This window comes from Solanum verrucosum, unplaced genomic scaffold, assembly GCF_900185275.1.
Source record: "Solanum verrucosum unplaced genomic scaffold, falcon-dt-bn FXZP01000235.1, whole genome shotgun sequence".
NCBI classification, from domain to species: Eukaryota; Viridiplantae; Streptophyta; class Magnoliopsida; order Solanales; family Solanaceae; genus Solanum; species Solanum verrucosum.
Window position 1 is genome coordinate 3,883,744 of NW_026019948.1, and position 18,738 is coordinate 3,902,481.

At 30.1% G+C, this 18,738-nt stretch overlaps 1 protein-coding gene across 1 annotated transcript; it reads right to left on the reverse strand.

Annotated features, from left to right (window-relative positions):
• Positions 1 to 7,033: 7,033 nt before the first annotated feature.
• LOC125812161 (vicilin Cor a 11.0101-like) lies at positions 7,034 to 11,763 on the reverse strand. Its single transcript, XM_049491655.1, has 6 exons — positions 11,331 to 11,763; positions 8,868 to 9,043; positions 8,689 to 8,772; positions 8,128 to 8,394; positions 7,543 to 7,852; positions 7,034 to 7,243 (listed from the first exon to the last, which is right to left on the reverse strand). Exons 1-6 carry the CDS (start codon positions 11,761 to 11,763, stop codon positions 7,089 to 7,091), a joined length of 1,425 nt encoding a protein of 474 aa, XP_049347612.1. The 3' UTR covers positions 7,034 to 7,088.
• Between the last annotated feature and the right edge of the window lie 6,975 nt (positions 11,764 to 18,738).

An 18,738-nucleotide genomic window follows, 5' to 3' on the forward strand; every position in this document is an offset into this window, starting at 1 on the left:
ATTTTGGTGAGTTCAGATACATCTAGATATATGTATCTCAGGATACATGAGTCAAATTTAAGTGTACATTGTTCTAGATACATTGTATTCAAGTGAATTCACATGTATATAGGATACATAACAAATCTCACTCGCCACTTTCCTATGTATTTGGTATCTCAGACATGCGAATCACACCAGATACATAATATCTAGTATAATTTGCATGTATCGGGGATACATGACTATCTCGCTCGCTTCCCTCTCTATTTTAGTGTATCTGACATAAAAAAATACATGTATCTAGGTGAATTTTTTCAATATATGGTAGAAAATTCTTAATTAAAAGTAAAATATGTAACTAATTGAAAGTATGAGTAGAATTAATATATATAGTATGTATAATAAGGTAGTTTCTCCAAAAAAAAATATTCAGCTATTCCCATAAATATTTTGATTAGATCGGTGAAAAAGAAAAAAAAAGTTCATTAGCTATTCCCAATATTTCAACGAGAATCAATTTTTCACCATGCATTTTCTTAAGTGAATTGATTCGACGAGAATGAGATGGTAAAAATCATGTTTTGTAACATACATTTTCCGTTAATTTGAGGTGGAAAAAGCTTTTGTTTCTAGTTGTGATAGTAGGAAGTATTGGAGTTTTCAAAATGAGATTTTTTAGGGCGACCTCAAATTAATTGTTTTTGATTATCTAAACTTTCATCTTATTGTTAATGAGATTTAATTTTTCACCTTGCAATACCCCCTCCCCATTTCCCTTTCCCTGGCCTTCATTTATTTTTCTTAAAAAATACCATTGATATTAAATTTGAATCCCTTTAATTTATATTTCGTGATAGATACATAGTTATTTAAAATCGTATGGCATATATATATATATATATATATATATTCCAGGTTAGTACTTATGATGTATTTGGTATGGAAACAATAATTCTTGTTTGATTTTTCAAAAATATTTTCCAAATATACTTTAAGAAAATAAATTCCTTAAAAATCAACAAAATAAACTCTTCTGCAAAAAGATGGATTTTTTCAAGTAATTTCTCACCCAAACACTCCGCCAACCCAACCACCCCTACCACTGATCCTACTCCTGATCTCATTCTGTAAATTATGTAAAAAAAAATTGTTCTCATAATATTTGCAAATAATTTATAATAGATTTATTTATTATATATCAATAAATACTTATCAAAAGATTACGTAAAATATATTTTTCGTTGCCTTTTTATATCTGAGTCATCATGGCTCAATTGCATATTCGATAATTAGGATTCAAGAGGCTATACAATATTTCTTTCATTTTAATTTATTTATGTTATTTTATTATTTTTTTAAAAAAAAATCTGATTATAGAAATGTGCATTCTGAAATGCAAATAAAAGTTTTTCAAATTAAAAAAAAAAACAAAAAGACAGAGACAGAATCCGAAGAAATTAAGAAAGTGGAGGGATGTCCAAGCTGTTCCTTTTTCTGCAGCATCAAATTGATTTGCCTACTCTTTTGAGCATTATTTAATTTAATTTAATAATACAACACCTTTTGTCCTTATATTTCATATAATATATTCTTTTAAAAAATATTTTTCACTATTACACTCTTTTGATTATTCTCTTAAAAAATATAAAGTAATTAAGAACCTAGTTAAATTAAGAGTAAATATGAAAAACGCTCCAACATTTCACTTGATATAAACTAAAGAAAGTACTTTTTATTATTATTATTATTATTATTATTATTTCTTGTTAAATAAATTTAATAGTTTTCGGTTTAATGTTTTGGGCGTGTCTTTTTTGGAAAAGGATTTCTTAATGATCTATTTATTTGAAAATCGGTACAATTGAATTTGATATGAGATCAAGAATAGACGAATCAACACAACTTGTAATTTTGTTATTAATCAAGTAAATATAAATATGTAGTTAAATAAGCTTGTTAAGGACAATAATGCAAATTAATAATTAAATAAACTCTAATAGCCTAGATTATTTTTTTTCACATCAAAATTCCTGAACTTCAAGTAACTCCTTCTTTAATACTACTTGATTGTACAGAGAGGAGCCAAAAAAGAGAATGACCCTTGGAAATATTTGGTTACCATTGAAGATTTAGTTCACTGGTTAAGGGGTCACGAAATTTCTTGGGGCCGCGTATTGTTTTAGCTTTGCTAGTCTCATAATAATTTTTTTTATAATAATCATTAATACCTCTAAATGAAAATTTTGATTCTGCCGTTACTGTATATACACATAATAGATATAGTTGAATCTGATAGTCCATTTGGAAGAGTACCATATTTTTGGAAGATAAATAATGTTGTCTTCCTATTTGCTATTACATTAATATTCATTACACAATGATTAATTTCACTTGCTCTGATTTCTCTGTTATCACACATGCTCAATCTCAGCATAACATGTCCACTTGATATTTGCCAAAACATAACTTCCTACATGATACTATCACCACATACACAATTCATATTCAATATAAATGAATTTTGCCTTTATACTCTAGTTGAATTATTAAGTACTAATTTTCTTTGTTAATTATTTGAAAGATATACTAGTGTAACATAATGTTGTCCATATTTCTAAATGTTCATCTGTATTAGTCAATCATTTATCTTGTAAAAACAATACATTATTCTGGATGTGTAGGTTATTATTATTATTATTATTACAAAAAAAATGGAAAATTAAGTTTGCCAGGTTAAATTATATATACTATTTACTAAGAAAAAATCACCAAAATATGGATTAGGTCTTAAAGAAATTAGGTGGCATTTTCTTCAACCAGGAGAAAAAAAAATTGTTTTTCTTATTAAAAGAAAAATAGTTTTAAATGAGAAGCTTTATTTTGTGTCTCACACAACTACTGACACAAATAACAGTAGATTTACGTAAGAGTTACGACTATTAGAAAATAAGGAATTAGCGACGGACAAACTTTCCTAGCTATATAACAATAATCTCATGCTAATCCGATTTAGCTACGGATTATAAGACAATTCATTTAGCTAGGATCTATATAGCTACGGATAACTAGGAACTACCGATAAATTCCATAGCTAATTCAGTGTTTTTAAATAGACTCAAATCTTATATTTTTTTTTTGGGTCCACTTGCTTGTGAGAGAAAAAGATACCACACGAATTGTTAGTGGTGTGTGAGACATAAAATAAATGTTTTCGTTTTAAATCAAACATACACCAAAAAATAATAATATTTGTTTGAAAAATTAATTTTGCGTAAATCAATAATTGGATTTTTTTTTCTTTTTCTGTGGTTGAATTATTAGAAGGAATCATTTATATTACAATTACATCAGCGTAGATAAGAGAGACCCAGGAATTGACAGTACATGAGTAGTACAATTCAAGTGCAGTAATTAAGAGGAGACCAACCATACCACATGGGATTCTTTCATCTAATATAAATATAAATAAATATACGATCAGTTGATTATTTACATGAACTTTCATTTTTTTTACGGTAAGATTATTCTCATCTTGTAATTCCTTCTTCTTATTTTCCCTTTTCGTACCCTCAATTTCTTTTTTAAGAAGTACTCTATTTACATAGGGTTCAATTAAAAAAAACTATTTTTTTTTAATAAAAAATTGTAACTTGAAATATGACATTATTAACATGTGTATAATTATAAAAACTTTTTAATTAAAGGTAAAATGTGAAACATATTTAATTACTTTTTCAAAATTTAAAAATATGTCTCTTTTTAACCAATTAAGAAATAAAAGTGTATCACAAAAGAAATAACGCAAAAAGGTACTCTTCCCATCTTAATGTATGTGATATCCTTTGAGAGTCAAACACGTTTTTCTTTGATAAGAATATGTTATTTATATATTTTAAATTGTTAATTATTACGACTTAAAATACTTATCTAAATTCATAAAAGTTTAACTCTTGAAATTCAAATAATGTCACGTAAATTGAGATACAGGTGAATTTTAAAAAAGGGTTGGATATCTTGTTAAGCAAGTAAAAACGTCAGAGTGATCAGATATGTACTGACTCACAAATAACGTTTAGCACACGAGCATCATTGACGCAGACAGACACTTGACTCTATGATTCCTCTTGTCAACTACTCCCTACACAACAAAATTAATCTATATTTCCACTTTGGTCTACCTATTAGCATCATCTTTACATAATAATAAAAAAACAAATAATATTGTCGTTTGATGTGAGGGATAAAATTTTGGTGTTTTGTTTGATTGTCAAGTTTGAGATAATTTATCTCATCATTTATATCATAGTGATGAGATAAATTATCATATATACATAGTGTGATAACTTATTTCAGAATACCTAATTCTATGATAATTAATATTGAAATAACTTGTTTCCAGCTAAATGATCCCTAAATTCATAAGGAAATATAGAAATAATCTAATAAGTGAATTTTATGTTTCTATATATACAATGTACTTGTATACGTGAAAAAGATATGTACGTCTAATTGAATAGTGGAGTGCACTTAAATTGACCCGTTGCTATCAAAGAAAAAGTTGAAAATTTGAACCATGAAATTGTTTACATTTAAAAGTTACTTAAAGCATCCACATTGGTAAGAATACTACTCCTATGACATTTTTTTCTTATTAATTACAAATTTATAGAAATGGGATGACATATTATATTTGAATTTTTTAAATTTAGACTTTATATTTAAACTTAATGACATATTTTTATAACAATAAAAATGTAACGATATATTTAATTAAGACAAAATATTTTAAGAAATCGTGATTAGAAAAATTGTATTCTTTTGGGAGTCTGGTGATTGTTATCCGGTTTAACTCCTCCAAACTAAAATCCATGAATGTGACCTAGTAATCAATAAAATGGATAGAAAACCATGAGGTCTCGGGTTCTAATTCCAACTTAAACAAAAATATTATGTGATTTTTTTTCGTGTCTTGGCGAAACCCAGAATTTAAAGATGACAGGTGCACCACCAACAATTATTGCACGTTAGTTAATAAGCATGAAAACCCAAATATTTTAGAATCCACTATTGTGTCTCAATCTTAATGAACAAAGTTACTTAACGCCAATACTAAATTTTTTTTTAAAAACTCACAACTAATATCCTAGGGCGTGATAGCGTTTCAAAGTAGATAATGATTTTGTAGTAATAATAAGTACAAAGAAGTGGTAGTAAACTGTGGTGTCAGAGGTGAGATATATAGTGAAGATCATTAAATAAAGAGTAAGTATTAGTAAATGCATATTATGTCGTTTCTTACGATAGGTTTATTTTGGTGAAAGATCCACTCTTACCCACTGCCTTAGCTTACCAGTCTACCAATGCTACATCAATCACATGGCGGAGCCATTACCTCACGGGCGCCTATATAAACGTGTATATATTTTTTTTAAAATACTATCTCATCTGTCTCATTTTATATTACGTGAGTTAGTTTGATTTGACACAAAGTTTAAGAAAGAAAGAAAGATTTTTGAAATTTATGATCTAAAAGCCAATAATTTTGTGTTTAAATATAGAGAAAAATTATCTAAATACACAATTTATTTTACCATATTCTCTAAAATTCCCTATCATTTGAAAAAAGTTATAAAAATTTCTACTTTGTCCTATTCTCGGATATATCACTCTTACACAATATATCAGAACGCGATGTATTGGGATAAGTGTGTCTTGTATCAACAAAAGTAAAATATCAAAATGCGATGTATCGAGACATGTGTGTCTTGCATCAACAAATTAAAGGTAATGTATTGGAAAGTGATATATCAGACATTGAGTGATGTATCCAAAATCGAAACGCGATGTATCGGAGCGTTGAATAATGTATCCAAAATCGAAACACAATGTATCAAAACGTTGAGTGATGTATTTGAAGTCAAGATGCGTTGTATCGGAACGTTGAGTAATATATCAAAAATCCTTAAATTTTAAGCGATTTTTATAAAAAAATTTAAAATAGAAATACGGTGTAATTAGCTCTTAACAATATAAAATTTATGTAAAATTACCTAAATATAAATTCATTCCACATGGTCGGAAAGTTCATATCGTTTCACTCTTCAAGCTCCACCCCCTTACTCAACTTCTAAGTTTTGGCCTGCCACATATTATTATTTACCACCACTCATTAAATTAGTGAAGAGTTTGTTGTCTGAGAACAAGTTACCATAGTTGGCCATTTGGTTCAAACACCTTTTCAGCAACTCTCTCTTTTTGGGCTTTCGACATGGATTATTGTGGGCTTTTAAACACAATTCAATTGGGAATCTAGACTTGGACGTCACTAAATTGGACTCCTTCAAGTGACACATGCCATAGACCAAAGCCCACATGACTAAATGTTAAGTGGATCGCTTGCATGCACCTCTATTTTTTTTAATTACTTTTTTTAATTACAGAAATCCCTCAAAACGGATCAATAATATAAGCGCTGATTCATTAATCTGATGTGCGAGATACATTAATCATTAAGTAAGATATATTACATTTTATAAATGATACACTAATCTGATGTACATTTTATACATGATACACTATATGCTGCACGAGATACAAGATGCACTAATCTGATATACATTTTATACATGATACACTATGTGATGCGCGAGATACACTAATCTGATGCGTGAAAATGAGAGATTTTGGAGATTTGAATTTATAGGGGATAATGGTAATAAATAAACTAAAAGGTGGGATTTCTGCAATTTTTATTTTTATTTTTTGGATTACAATAATGAAAATCGAACACTTGTAGTCAACAAAATAAAATGAAAATTCAGATAACCAACCACCAAAACCGCTTTTATTTCATTCTTGTTGGCAGTTTTGTCTCCATAATTTTACATTTCCTCATATGCCATAACCCAACTAAAGTTGGTAAGTCTTATTAGCAGCACCCAACTAAGCCACTACTACTTATTTATAATCACTCACTCACTTATTAACCATTTACATGATAGGAAGTAGTAGCAACATTACTAGTGCAAAAACTACAACATTGTTGTCACCATCTCTTGTAGCCAACATAAACCCGCATTGGAGTCGAATCAGCCACAGCCCGCCATTCATGCAGCGGCTCGGCCACTCTGTCGACCACCAGGTCCCTGGAAGAAGAACTCCTCCTGTTGGCTCTGGAATATTTGCTCCACCTCTCTTGCTGGTAGCCCGAAACCCAACTCTAGTGCTTCCCTCTCCAGTTGACTCATCACATTGTTCCTCCCTAACAAATACAAATGAGATGAATAATTTTGACTCAACTCATAAGAAATCGACTCTTTTTAACTTTGTGTCAAATTAAAATCAGAAACAAATATGTATTGATATGAATTAGGGAGTATCATTACATATTTGTGTCAATTATCATTTAATCTTACCTTGTGTGTGAAAATCAACCTGATGGTAAGATCAATTACAGTGAATATAAATCTAAAATTATTTGTTACCGCGCAAGTTAATCAAATATATATAATATGTTTGTAACCGTAACCCACCGAGTTAAATTCTTATGCATAAAATCACCTGCAAGAGGGACAATTTCGTTGTTGCGGGCATTGACATTGAAGCCAACGATTTGCAAATTCTGATTGGTGGAAGCTACAGCGACGAACGGATGGCCAGCAGGGATGACCAGCACCATCCCACGCCTCAACTTTGAACGCACCTTTTGGTAACGTCCAATTCTCGTTTCCGTTTCTTTGCTTCCTTGGTGTCTACCCAACTCGGACTTGGACGCCAAGTGTGGGCATGCCATCTCAAAGTAACCTTCACCCTCCACCACTGCTGCTATCTTTGTTGCCCTTGAGCTGTAAATTGGACCTAACATGCCACCCTATGTATACAAATTGAACAAGCAGAGGAAGAATTGTCAGCTTGCATGCCGAGTAGTAATCAACTATATATATGGAAAAAATTAATCTCCGTGAAGTAACTATCAAAAAGAGAATCAAAATAAGTAAAACCTAAAAATACAAAAAATAACTTTGATAGTGTAAAAGTGGTTTTAATCATAATCGAATTTTGATTGTGCATAAATAGACACTTAAACTTGTATAAAATTGAACAGAACTAGTAAAACACGTGTTATATTTGGTATAATTTGCTCACCTCGGTGATGTTGGCGAAATTGAGGGAAATATCAAGGTCCTCTAGTTGCTTGTAGTTGCTATCATCTACTTGATAGAATTGTCCATACTGGTTGGATTGCAATGGCCGTTGCTTATAAATATTGACGGAGCCCTTTGATTCTCCTCCAAAAGGCCAAATTCCGCCTTCTTCGTGCTGGCTCATTACCCTGATTTGCTCTTCTGAAGCTCTTATTATCACGCCTTCCCTCGGCTGCCCGAACAGCCTCTGCAATCTATCCTTCCTAGTCTGTTTCAACAGAATATTAGATTAATAGTCAAAACATACCAAAATAATACCGATTGTATGTCTATCCCTAAATTAAACTACTCACTATGTTGTAATTGATGTCTACTTTACTTTCTATTTTTCGAGATTCAAATGGTACAAGTTTCACACATTTTCAAATGTATGTCTTAATAATATTAAATTAATTTAATCCAATCTCCAAGCTTCAAATCGACTCCAGGAAGTGTGAAAAATGATAGTACATTAATCGGAATGAAGGGAGTATGTATATATGTGAATGAAATATTAGCTCACATTGAGTGCGGCTTCAAGTATTTCCGAGCTAAAGGCGCTATAAAAAGATTCTGGATTTTCTCGTCCTCCTGGCCCAAAGAAGTGCTGCATGCATCAAACGAATAGACATTATTCACGGTGTCTAGTGGAAGAATTGAATACTTCATCTTAAGCACTCAATAATTCGGAGAGTTGGGTACCTCAAATTGTCCGGGAGTGGAGACGGGGCGGAGAAGCTTGGCTATGAGAAGTTTTTCATTATCGTCCCTGTTGATCAAGTAAGCAGTTGTTCCAGCACAAACCTTGATAACATCCCCACGTCCAATATTGAAGCTATTCCTCTTCCCCTTACGAACCAAGCTCAACGTTCCTCTCCCTGCACAATGTTACTAATTTAGTATATAGTCTAATAATGGATGAAAGACTTGGTAATTGTGGTTTAAAACAAATCATATTTGGAATTCATATTATTTCTAATTCAAAATCATAGCATAGCGCATATCCTTCCTATTCTAGCCCTGTTCGATCATGTAATAAAACAAAAAAATTAATTTTGTTCCAATTAGTTCCTATTATTGTGAAGGAAAAAAGTTACCCCACTATAGGTAGGGGCGGAGCCAGAGTTTAAACTCCGAGTTTTGTTCAAACTCTGGAGGTCCAACTCGAACACTAAATTTGTAGGAAAAATTCACTGAATATGTATAGCTTATTAATTTGAAATCCAGCAACTTAAAAGAGTTCAAAATTTTTAACCCATTCAATTTCAAATTCTTACTTCATCCCTACGGAGCAGAGTTGCTTCCTCTGTGGTCAGAGGGTTAAGAGTCATAGACAAATAGTATATTCGATCGGTTTAAATAAGCTTATAAAAAGTAAGCTATAAGTCAAAAGTAAAAATCATAAGTAGATGTAATTCTATTTTTGACTTTTGACTTATTTTAAAACTTTGCTTCCTCCAGTGGTCAGAGGATTGACTTTGGAGTCAAGACATATCATATATTCGACTTGTTTGAATGAGCTTATAAAAAGTAACTTATAAGTTAAAAATTTAAGTCAAAACTTTGCTTCCTCAGTGGTCAGAGGGATTGACTTTGGAGTCAAGACATATCGTATATTCGACTTGTTTGAATGAACTTATAAAAAGTAATTTATAAATTAAAAATTTAAGTCAAAACTTTGCTTCCTCAGTGGTCAGAGGATTGACTTTGGAGTCAAGACATGAAGTATATTCGACTTATTTGAATGAACTTATAAAAAGTAAAAAGTAACTTATAAGTTAAAAATTAAAGTCATAAATAGATGTAATCATATTCTTTTTGACTTCTAACTTATTTTAGACTTATTTTAAAACTTTTAAACGTGGATACTTACAGCATTTTATAACCTTTCCAAAAAGGGCCAAAACTGAAAGTCATATAAACACCTAAATAATAAGTTAATTCAACTAGCGACAAGTCTATTCTAATATCATTGTTCAAATTTTATCTAATAAAATAAAATAAAATATTTAAAATTTAAATTATTAATGTACCAATTATAATTAAGTTTGTTTGGTCAAAACTCCGACTCCACTTAATAGATGTACTATCTATCCCCTTGTTAGCTCCCTCCGTCTCATATTAGTTGATTATTTTTCTTTTTATATGCATATTAAAAAATCATAAGCAAAAAACTAATTTTACTAATTCCCCTTTTAAAACTTTTTAAAAACAAATATGAACACTTTTTAATTGAAAGGATAATACAAGAAAAGTTCAATTAATGCTTTAATAAGATAGACAGCTAATTAATATGGAACAATTACTTTTTAGTAAAATGATCATATCTATCATATTATGAATTCAATTAATACTTTCTTGATTTAGAACCATTTAGATTGACTTAAAAAAGTACCTTAAAAGGTAAAAAATAAAAAATCAACTTAAATGATTTTTTAAGTCAAAAAATAAAAAAATAGACCTATTTTTAATTTTTAGCTTTTCTAAAGTCATTTTAAATTATTTTTAACCTTATCAAACACTTTCAAAAGCTAAAAATGACTTTTAAGCCAATCCAAACATATTCTTAGTAAGGTAGACAATTAATCTGAAACAACTACTCCTTCTGTCCCAATTTATGTGACACATTTCGGATTTCGAGATTCAAACAAGTTTATCTTTGACCGTAAATTTTTCATATATCTTTTAAATATTTTGAATTATCAATTATTGGGACTTATAGTACTTTTTATGTAGTTTACAAATATATAAATTTCATTTTAAATAATTTGAAGATTCCATGAGCAAATTCTCGGTCAAACTTAACTTGTCTGACTCTCAAAAAGCGAAATGTGTCACATAAATTGGGACAGAGGGAGTAATAATTATGGTTTAGTAAGATCATCAATGAAAGGAAGGGAACAAGTTTATTTGATCAAACTCAAATAATTTATTAAGAATCTAATTAGTATATTTACCCTAACATTTAAATGAACAAACACAGAGCCTCTACCTCTAGATGGTACCCAACATAAGAAATGTCCCACTAAATCGAAATGATAATTAACCCAAATTACTTGGTGTTAAAAATTTACCAATCAACATAATATTTTAAGTAGTTATAGACATAATTTTAAACAATTGTATTGTCTAAAAAAACACACAAATTAAAGAATTATATTATACCTTGAGCAACAAACAAGACAGCATCAGCATCCCAATGGTTAGGAACAACAAAGGTCTTTGGATTTGCTTCAAGAATTGCAAAACGATAATTCTCAATTCCTTTAAGCAACTTAGACCTCTCACTAAACTTAGGAAGAACACGAATTCGACCGTGTTCAGTCTTAATTCCCGTAATAAAATGCTCTTCGTTAAATACATAAGGATTATTTTTCCCCTCTTCTCTTCCTTCATAGAAATTAATTTCTTCTTTTTCCTGTTTCTCACCATGATACAATTTCTCACATATTTCATAACATTTTTCCCTTTGATATTCTTCTATTTGTTGTAACACCTTGCATTGATGTTTACATCTTTTTAGGTCCGATTCTTTGGTACCAAAAGCTACAACCACTAAGCAAAATAAGAAAGGTAATACTTTTGCTCTTACCATCATTTTTTTGTAATTTTTTTTTCCTATCTAATATGAATGGAAACATGACTAGGGATTATTATTATATATAGTGTAATGTTTGAAGAAGATAGAGATGAAAATTTTGATAGAAAGACATGCATGAAGACGGGTGTCAAATTGGGTACAACTTACGTGGTAATAGAAGAAGTGATTTATTGCCGCGTAACGCAACAAGTGAGAAAGGAGGAGAACAAATATTGCCTATTTTTTTTCATTTGATGTCCAATATATTGATATATGACTATTTTTTTAAAATTTTTTTTACCCTCCCTAGAAATTTCCACCGCTTTTGCTTTTTTGGTGATTCGAACTCGCAACCTTCGGATTGGAAGTGAGGGGTGCTTACCATCAGAGCAACTCCCTCTCGTCATATATATGACTATTTTAAATTTCTATCTTATATAATTTTATTTAAGGAAAAAATACTTTCTATCTAAAAATTTTTATACCTAAATTTAAAATTTTTAGTTAAAAAAAAAGTAACCACATCTATCAATAATATATAGTCTCTTCAAGTTTATATGGGTGGAATATTTTTTTATTTTAACATGTAATAATTCTCAAAATATCATGCATATGAGAGAGTATCTTATAATAATGATTTGAACTTTAGGACTTTAAAGTTCTAATAAAGTAATTGTTATCTTAAAAGATATGAACTATAACTCTGTGTCATAATTGAAAATATCACATACATAATATTATTTATAGCTTAGAAACCTCAGTATTTACTTTAGCACGTTTATATATTGCCATGTGCTCATTTTGATTTCATGATATTTACAAGACCAACCCTTTAGATCTTTCTTGAAGCGACACCACTTCAATATACATATAGGTAAATTAATTTGCTTCTATGTCCCTGTTATTTAGACATTTACTAATTTCATTAAAAATTAATTTAACTTTCATGTAACAGTCTACCAGTGGAGTTTGTTACTATGCCCCTGTTATTTTCAAGCATATAACAACTCCTTAACTTCTCATGTAACAACATGCAGTACACTTGAATCAAGGCTCTAAAAAGAAGACTCGTGTTTTAGCAACACAAAGTAGCTTCTTATTACCCGCTGAACCTGTATTATTAGAGTGTATACTAACTCAAAGTTGAGTTCCCATCACTTGTGTTTAGTTTAAGGATTTTAGCCTTAATCATTCACACATTTATTATACTACATCTTTTAAAATTAGATTTTACAAGATTAATATAAATTATAAACAAATCTTTTACTTAGGCATATCATAGATATCAATTATCATCATTATTTGAATAGCTTAGAATGGTTACATCAGTTGTGACCCCAACATTTCAAAATCATATTTTGCAACCATTTCATTTCAAGCATTTATACGCTAAGTATATTCTTATTCCACTATGTAATTCAAGCCTATTTTGGTGCAAAATTTATGGTACCTTCATGCTTGTTACAAATCCAACTTATATGAATTTTATCATTATCATTAGAAGATTTACTATTTATAGACCAACACACCAATTCATATATGTATCAATGATCATGTCTATACAAAAAGTTATCTTACAACAAATACTTTTTTTTTCATGAAAAGTCGTAGCATTTCAAATGGTACTACACTTCACGAAATTACACAATATTTCTATCAAGGCTTATAGCCTGATTGTCACATTAGTAGTGTAATCAACTAGCTATTGCTAAAATGTCAAGTTATAAATATAGCCACCATATCAAATACATCAAAGATATATCTTGTAGTAATAAAGAAATAATTTATATATTAAACTTTTTCAAATATTATTAATTATTAATCATAATCCAATCACCCCACACTTTAAATGCTTCAAAAATCCTTTTGTAACTAGTCTGAATATCTAATTAACATCAATAAATTATTTTTTGTCAAGTTTATTGCGTTCCAATACTGTAATACATTAGCATTCAATAAGAATACAAACTTTTCAACCTTTAAAGAACGCAAAATGATCTAACAAAAATGATCATTTCTCTTCATATCAAATTATTCTAATAACTTTCAAGTATATATATTATCCATCAAAATAAAGGAATTCATATATATCATCCCATAACATGAAATTAAAATTCACATGATCTTTATGCAACACAATTATATCGTAATGATTTTTTTTGGCTCAAATAACAAATTTATAATAAGTATATCAAATGTGTTATTTCAAAACTTATTTAAAATACATTTCAAGATCATTACAAGTGAATTATTTATTCTAACATTATGAAAAATCATTTCTCAAAATTTCAAAGGATAAATAATAAGAGAAGTTAAGAAAGCAGAACCCAATATATATCATTTCCTTCGCGATCCATTGTTGATTCACTTTTGCCTATGACTTGGTGCCTTAGAATCCTACTTTAGATCACTCAAATATTTTTTTCTTATTGCCTCACATCCTCAAGAATTCAAAGATTTCGTCTTGTTTATCTTCTTCAAACCCAATATTTCTTTAAAATAGTTAGAAAAATAATAGTAGAAAATATAAAATAAAAAGATGACTTTGAGGCATGTAATCACTTTCTTTAAAGAGATATTGGCCAATATACATATTGGGGTAAATAAAAATAATTCTCTTCAAAGATACAATAAAAGTCTTTTGTTTATACCCGCAGATTTTTCTTCGGCTACTTCTAGAGAGTCTTTATATTTATAGGACTTAAGAGATGACTCTTCATAAGACTCATGTTCTTTCATGAACATATAACTTTTCATAAGAGTCGTGTTCTTTCATGAACAAGTTTTATTAACAGTTATGTTCTTTCACGAACAAATGTGTCTATTCAGTTTAAGACTATATATTATAAAATATCCAACATATTGCACTAAACTGTTGAGTAGTAATTCAAATATGAAATTCAAAAAATTAAAAGTAAATATTCTTGAAGCTTGTTCGTACAAGGAGACATGTTTTTTCAGACTTTTCATGTGTAGACAAAGTCATTGTTGACACCCAATTTTGGACCTCCACAATATAGATTAATAATCAAGCTTCTTAAATTTCAAACGATTTGAAATAATTAGTTTTTATAACGTTCAAAATATTTTTTCAAGTTACTTTTAATTAATTTTTTTTTATTTCTATGATTTTTAAGTAATATATATGTTTTACATAATTATGTATATAATTAGTATATTTTATGATTATTTGAAAAAGATTTTACGTTTTAGTGGAATATTTTATTAATTTAGTTTAGCTTAAATTATGGTTATAAATTTAAATTAACTATTTTATAATAAAATTAATTATTTCATATTGTTAAAATTAAGAAGCTTGTTAGTTAATTATATTAATTCATCTCATTTAATTTTAGCTGATTTGACCAATTAAATTCAAATTGGCTAAGGTTTAAACTTGAATTGATCAAGTTTGCAATCTAATTGGTCATTTGTCTAATTCAAATCCAACCATCTCTTTCCCACTTCTTGGACCCTCTTTAGGCCAAATTTGGGCCAATTCCTTTCCAGCAGCCCACTTTTCAAACTAAGAAAACCCAATACATACAAGACCCAAGCCCAATTCTTTAATATTCAACAATACAATAACACACACAAAACACCAATACCCAACTGATTAGCAGCCCAAATTCCAGCAATACCAACGACCCCATCGTTTCTTCTTCTTTTTTTCACGCGAAAGCTCGACCAGCGAACTCAGAAAAATCCAAAAAATCGAAACCCATTCCAACAGCCCAGCGAATTCCAGCGAACCCGAAGCCCAGCGACCTCGCGCGTGATCATCCAAATGTCTCCTCCTCCTTGCTTCGATCGTCCTTGTCACGAAATCAACGTTCCTCCTTTGAATTCCGTTGAGAATTGGTACTATTGACAACTCAAAAGGGTGAATGGGAATTTCAAATTTCAAATCACAATAAAATCCCTTCCGATTTTCCCCAATTTTTCAGCCTTAATTTCTCCTATAAAACCCTCATTTTCCAGTTGTTTGAGGGGATGTTTTTTTTGGAAGAATAGAAAATTTACAGATTACATAGAAGATACATAATTTACATACAAAAATACATAGGGAAATAGAAGCTAAACGGATAAGCTCTCTTTTCTTCCCCTTCGTTGTTTGCCAGAATTTGTTGGAACTCTGGAAACTCTCGTGTGGTGGTAATACAACTCGCCTCAACTCTGTTCATCTCAGTTCGCTGTCCGAAAAAATGTAATATTTTCTGCCATAATTTTCTTTCTGTCTTCTTCTATTTCTGATGTGCCTCACTACTGTATCGTTGCGTCACTGCTATTTGTAGCTGCAGATAGGTGGTTTTAATATGTTATATATCTTGTTCTTGAATGACTCGATTAAGGTTTTTATTGTTTCGTATCTAGAGTTGTGGTTTCCTTGATTCTTGATTTGAGTTTGCTTCGTTATCTTCATGCTTGTATGTTTGTTTGAATACTGTTGAATCTCTATTCTCTTGTTTTCCTTGTTCCTTAAATTTCAAAAATTCTATTTGTTTTTATTACTGTCAGTGCTGTTTTTTAAAAAAAATAAGGTAGAATCTGAAAAATTGGTTGATATGGAGGTTGTATGTTGGAGTTGTTCATAGTTTGTTGGAGACAGTAGTAAATTAAAATTTGATTGAGCTGTTGTGTGCTCGTTTTGACCCATGTTACTTCTTGTTTTAAGCTCATTCAATGATCATTAATGAAGTCTTGTTATATCTTCTTGTCGTTCGTTTGGAACACTATGTCCTCGCATATTTCTTCATGTTTAAAATCTGGAAAGCGTGAGTGTGTCAAATATCTAGTTCTCACATCATTGTTGTTTGAGTAAAGTGAACGGGCAATTGCTTGAATGTTTGATTTGTTGTCTTATTGGCTTAACTAGCTTCTCGTATGTAGATGTGCCCCTCTTTTTTGTTGATCTTAATTTATTTATTTTGGTTAGTTTATGTTTAGTCCAGATTTTCCTTATAGTGAAGAGATGTCTTGGCATCTATGTATACATTTTCTCTAGTATGAACTGATAGGTTGTTAAAGTTGTGCTAAGGTCACCTCTTTCTTGTTTAATTTTCTCTTTTCCAAGTGAGGTTGTAAATGCACATTCTTTAAGTGGCTAACCATAATTCCTATATATTAATTCATTTGTAGCCTCATTGCGATATATAGTCACGTTTAGTAGCTAAATTTGAGTATCCGACTTTAGTGGTTATCATCCTTTATTGGCGTATCTGCTCATTAAATAAGTTTGTTAGTATTTGTTTGATGTGGATTTTAGATGTTAAAATAGTAATTTAAGTAATCGTTACTTTATCTTTAGTATGATGGGTCTTCATTGTTTTCGGAGTTGATATCTTCTTATCTAGATCTATTGTCATTTCAATTCGATAAAGTTATTTGCTATATTTTGGTTTAAGGGCTGCTATGATTTGTTTTAAATGTATAATAGTTTTGTTATTGCTTATTAATCCTTATCTTCTCATTTTTGTTTGCATGTGGCATCTATTCGAGTTCAGTATAAACTCCTATCACCTTTCCCTTGCATATCGAGAGAGCCATTAGGGCTCAAGTTTCACCATTATCAAGTCAGTCAGCCATTAAAATCGAAGAACAGATCCCCGAAATATTGACGTACAAGATTTGGAGTTGATATACCAAGAATATACATTAATATACACTAAGTGTATATGTTGTGTATTGAGGCAGAATGGGGCTCAAAAGCCCATCTCTTTATTTTAAGTTGTATTTTGTTATTTTGGGCCTAAGCCCTCGTCATTTTAATTGTTATCATATTGTTAGAGTTTAGGACACGTGTAAATTGGGCCTTACAAAGAAAAAATCAGTTTTCTTATGATAGTTTAGGACATATATCAAGTATTGGGTCAAAGTCCCAAAAAATAGGATTAGGCCCAAGTACTGACCCAGGCGAACAGAACCGGACTTGGGCCCGAGCCTTTCTTCCCTAATTATTTAATTGTTATTATGTTATGTAAAAATTAGGCAAATCACATAGTATAAGAAATAAATTACTTCCTATCCCTACTCTTTCATTAATTACCAAAAATCCCTTTTTTTAGTGTCTTTCGGATACATAATATTGCAGGCGGATACTTTAATTAATAAAGAGCGGATACTTAAATTATTAAGTTGTTGTTATCAGTTTAATGTGTTAAATAATGGATTAAAACGAAAATTATAATTGACTCCCACAAATCACGCTATGTTTCTTCCTTCAACCAATCAGTCGTTCATAAACCTCTAACTGAGTTATAATTTTTAAATTTCAAATTGTGAAACCTTCTCCCTGGCCTGTTCTTCGAAAAAATAGTAAAAGTTTGATTCAAACAATTCTGGAACGCAATTTTGTGAAGATTCGAAATGAATATTTCGATCTTGCTAAGGCATTCTGGATCATGGGAAAGTGATGTTAGATACGAGCGATACAGAAGTGATGGGATAGTAGTTGGAAAAATATTTCGTTCGTGAATCTTATTTCAACAATTGCAGCTGAATTGGATATTGATGAATTGAAAAGAAACATCGAGATCAGATACGTTGTTGAAGGTAATTCATCTCCATTGTGTATTTGGAATGATATGGGGGTGAAATGTACATAGAAATTAAGAAACATGAGGTGGGATTCGTCTCCATTGTGATTACTATAAACATGACGCATTAACAAAAACGTATGTAGTTCCAATGGAACCAATGCCAGACAAAAGTGATTGGACAGCTCTAGAATGTGTTTTGGAAGAAGTCGTCTTGCCACCAAGATACAAAAAAATGCCTGATAAACCAAGAAAAAAGAGGAAGAAAAATTCAGACAAAAAGCTAAGCACAAAAACGAATTGTTGTGGACGTTGTGGACAAGAAGGTCACAATATAAGAACATGTACTTTCTTTCTAAAAGATTCTCGATGATTATTTTTTAAGAATTTTTATGCTCATGTGTACTAATTTTCTGGATATTTTGAATCTGCTAATAAGATATTATCATTTGGTGTG

Bases quoted from the DNA above. Each gene is read 5' to 3' on its own strand.
- LOC125812161 (XM_049491655.1), bottom strand. From the start codon at position 11,763: ATGATGGTAAGAGCAAAAGTATTACCTTTCTTATTTTGCTTAGTGGTT. The intron at 8,773-8,867 runs GTACCCAACTCT...TGATGCATGCAG, and splicing joins CCACTCCCGGACAATTTGAG to CACTTCTTTGGGCCAGGAGG. The intron at 7,853-8,127 runs GTGAGCAAATTA...TTGTATACATAG, and splicing joins ATTTCGCCAACATCACCGAG to GGTGGCATGTTAGGTCCAAT.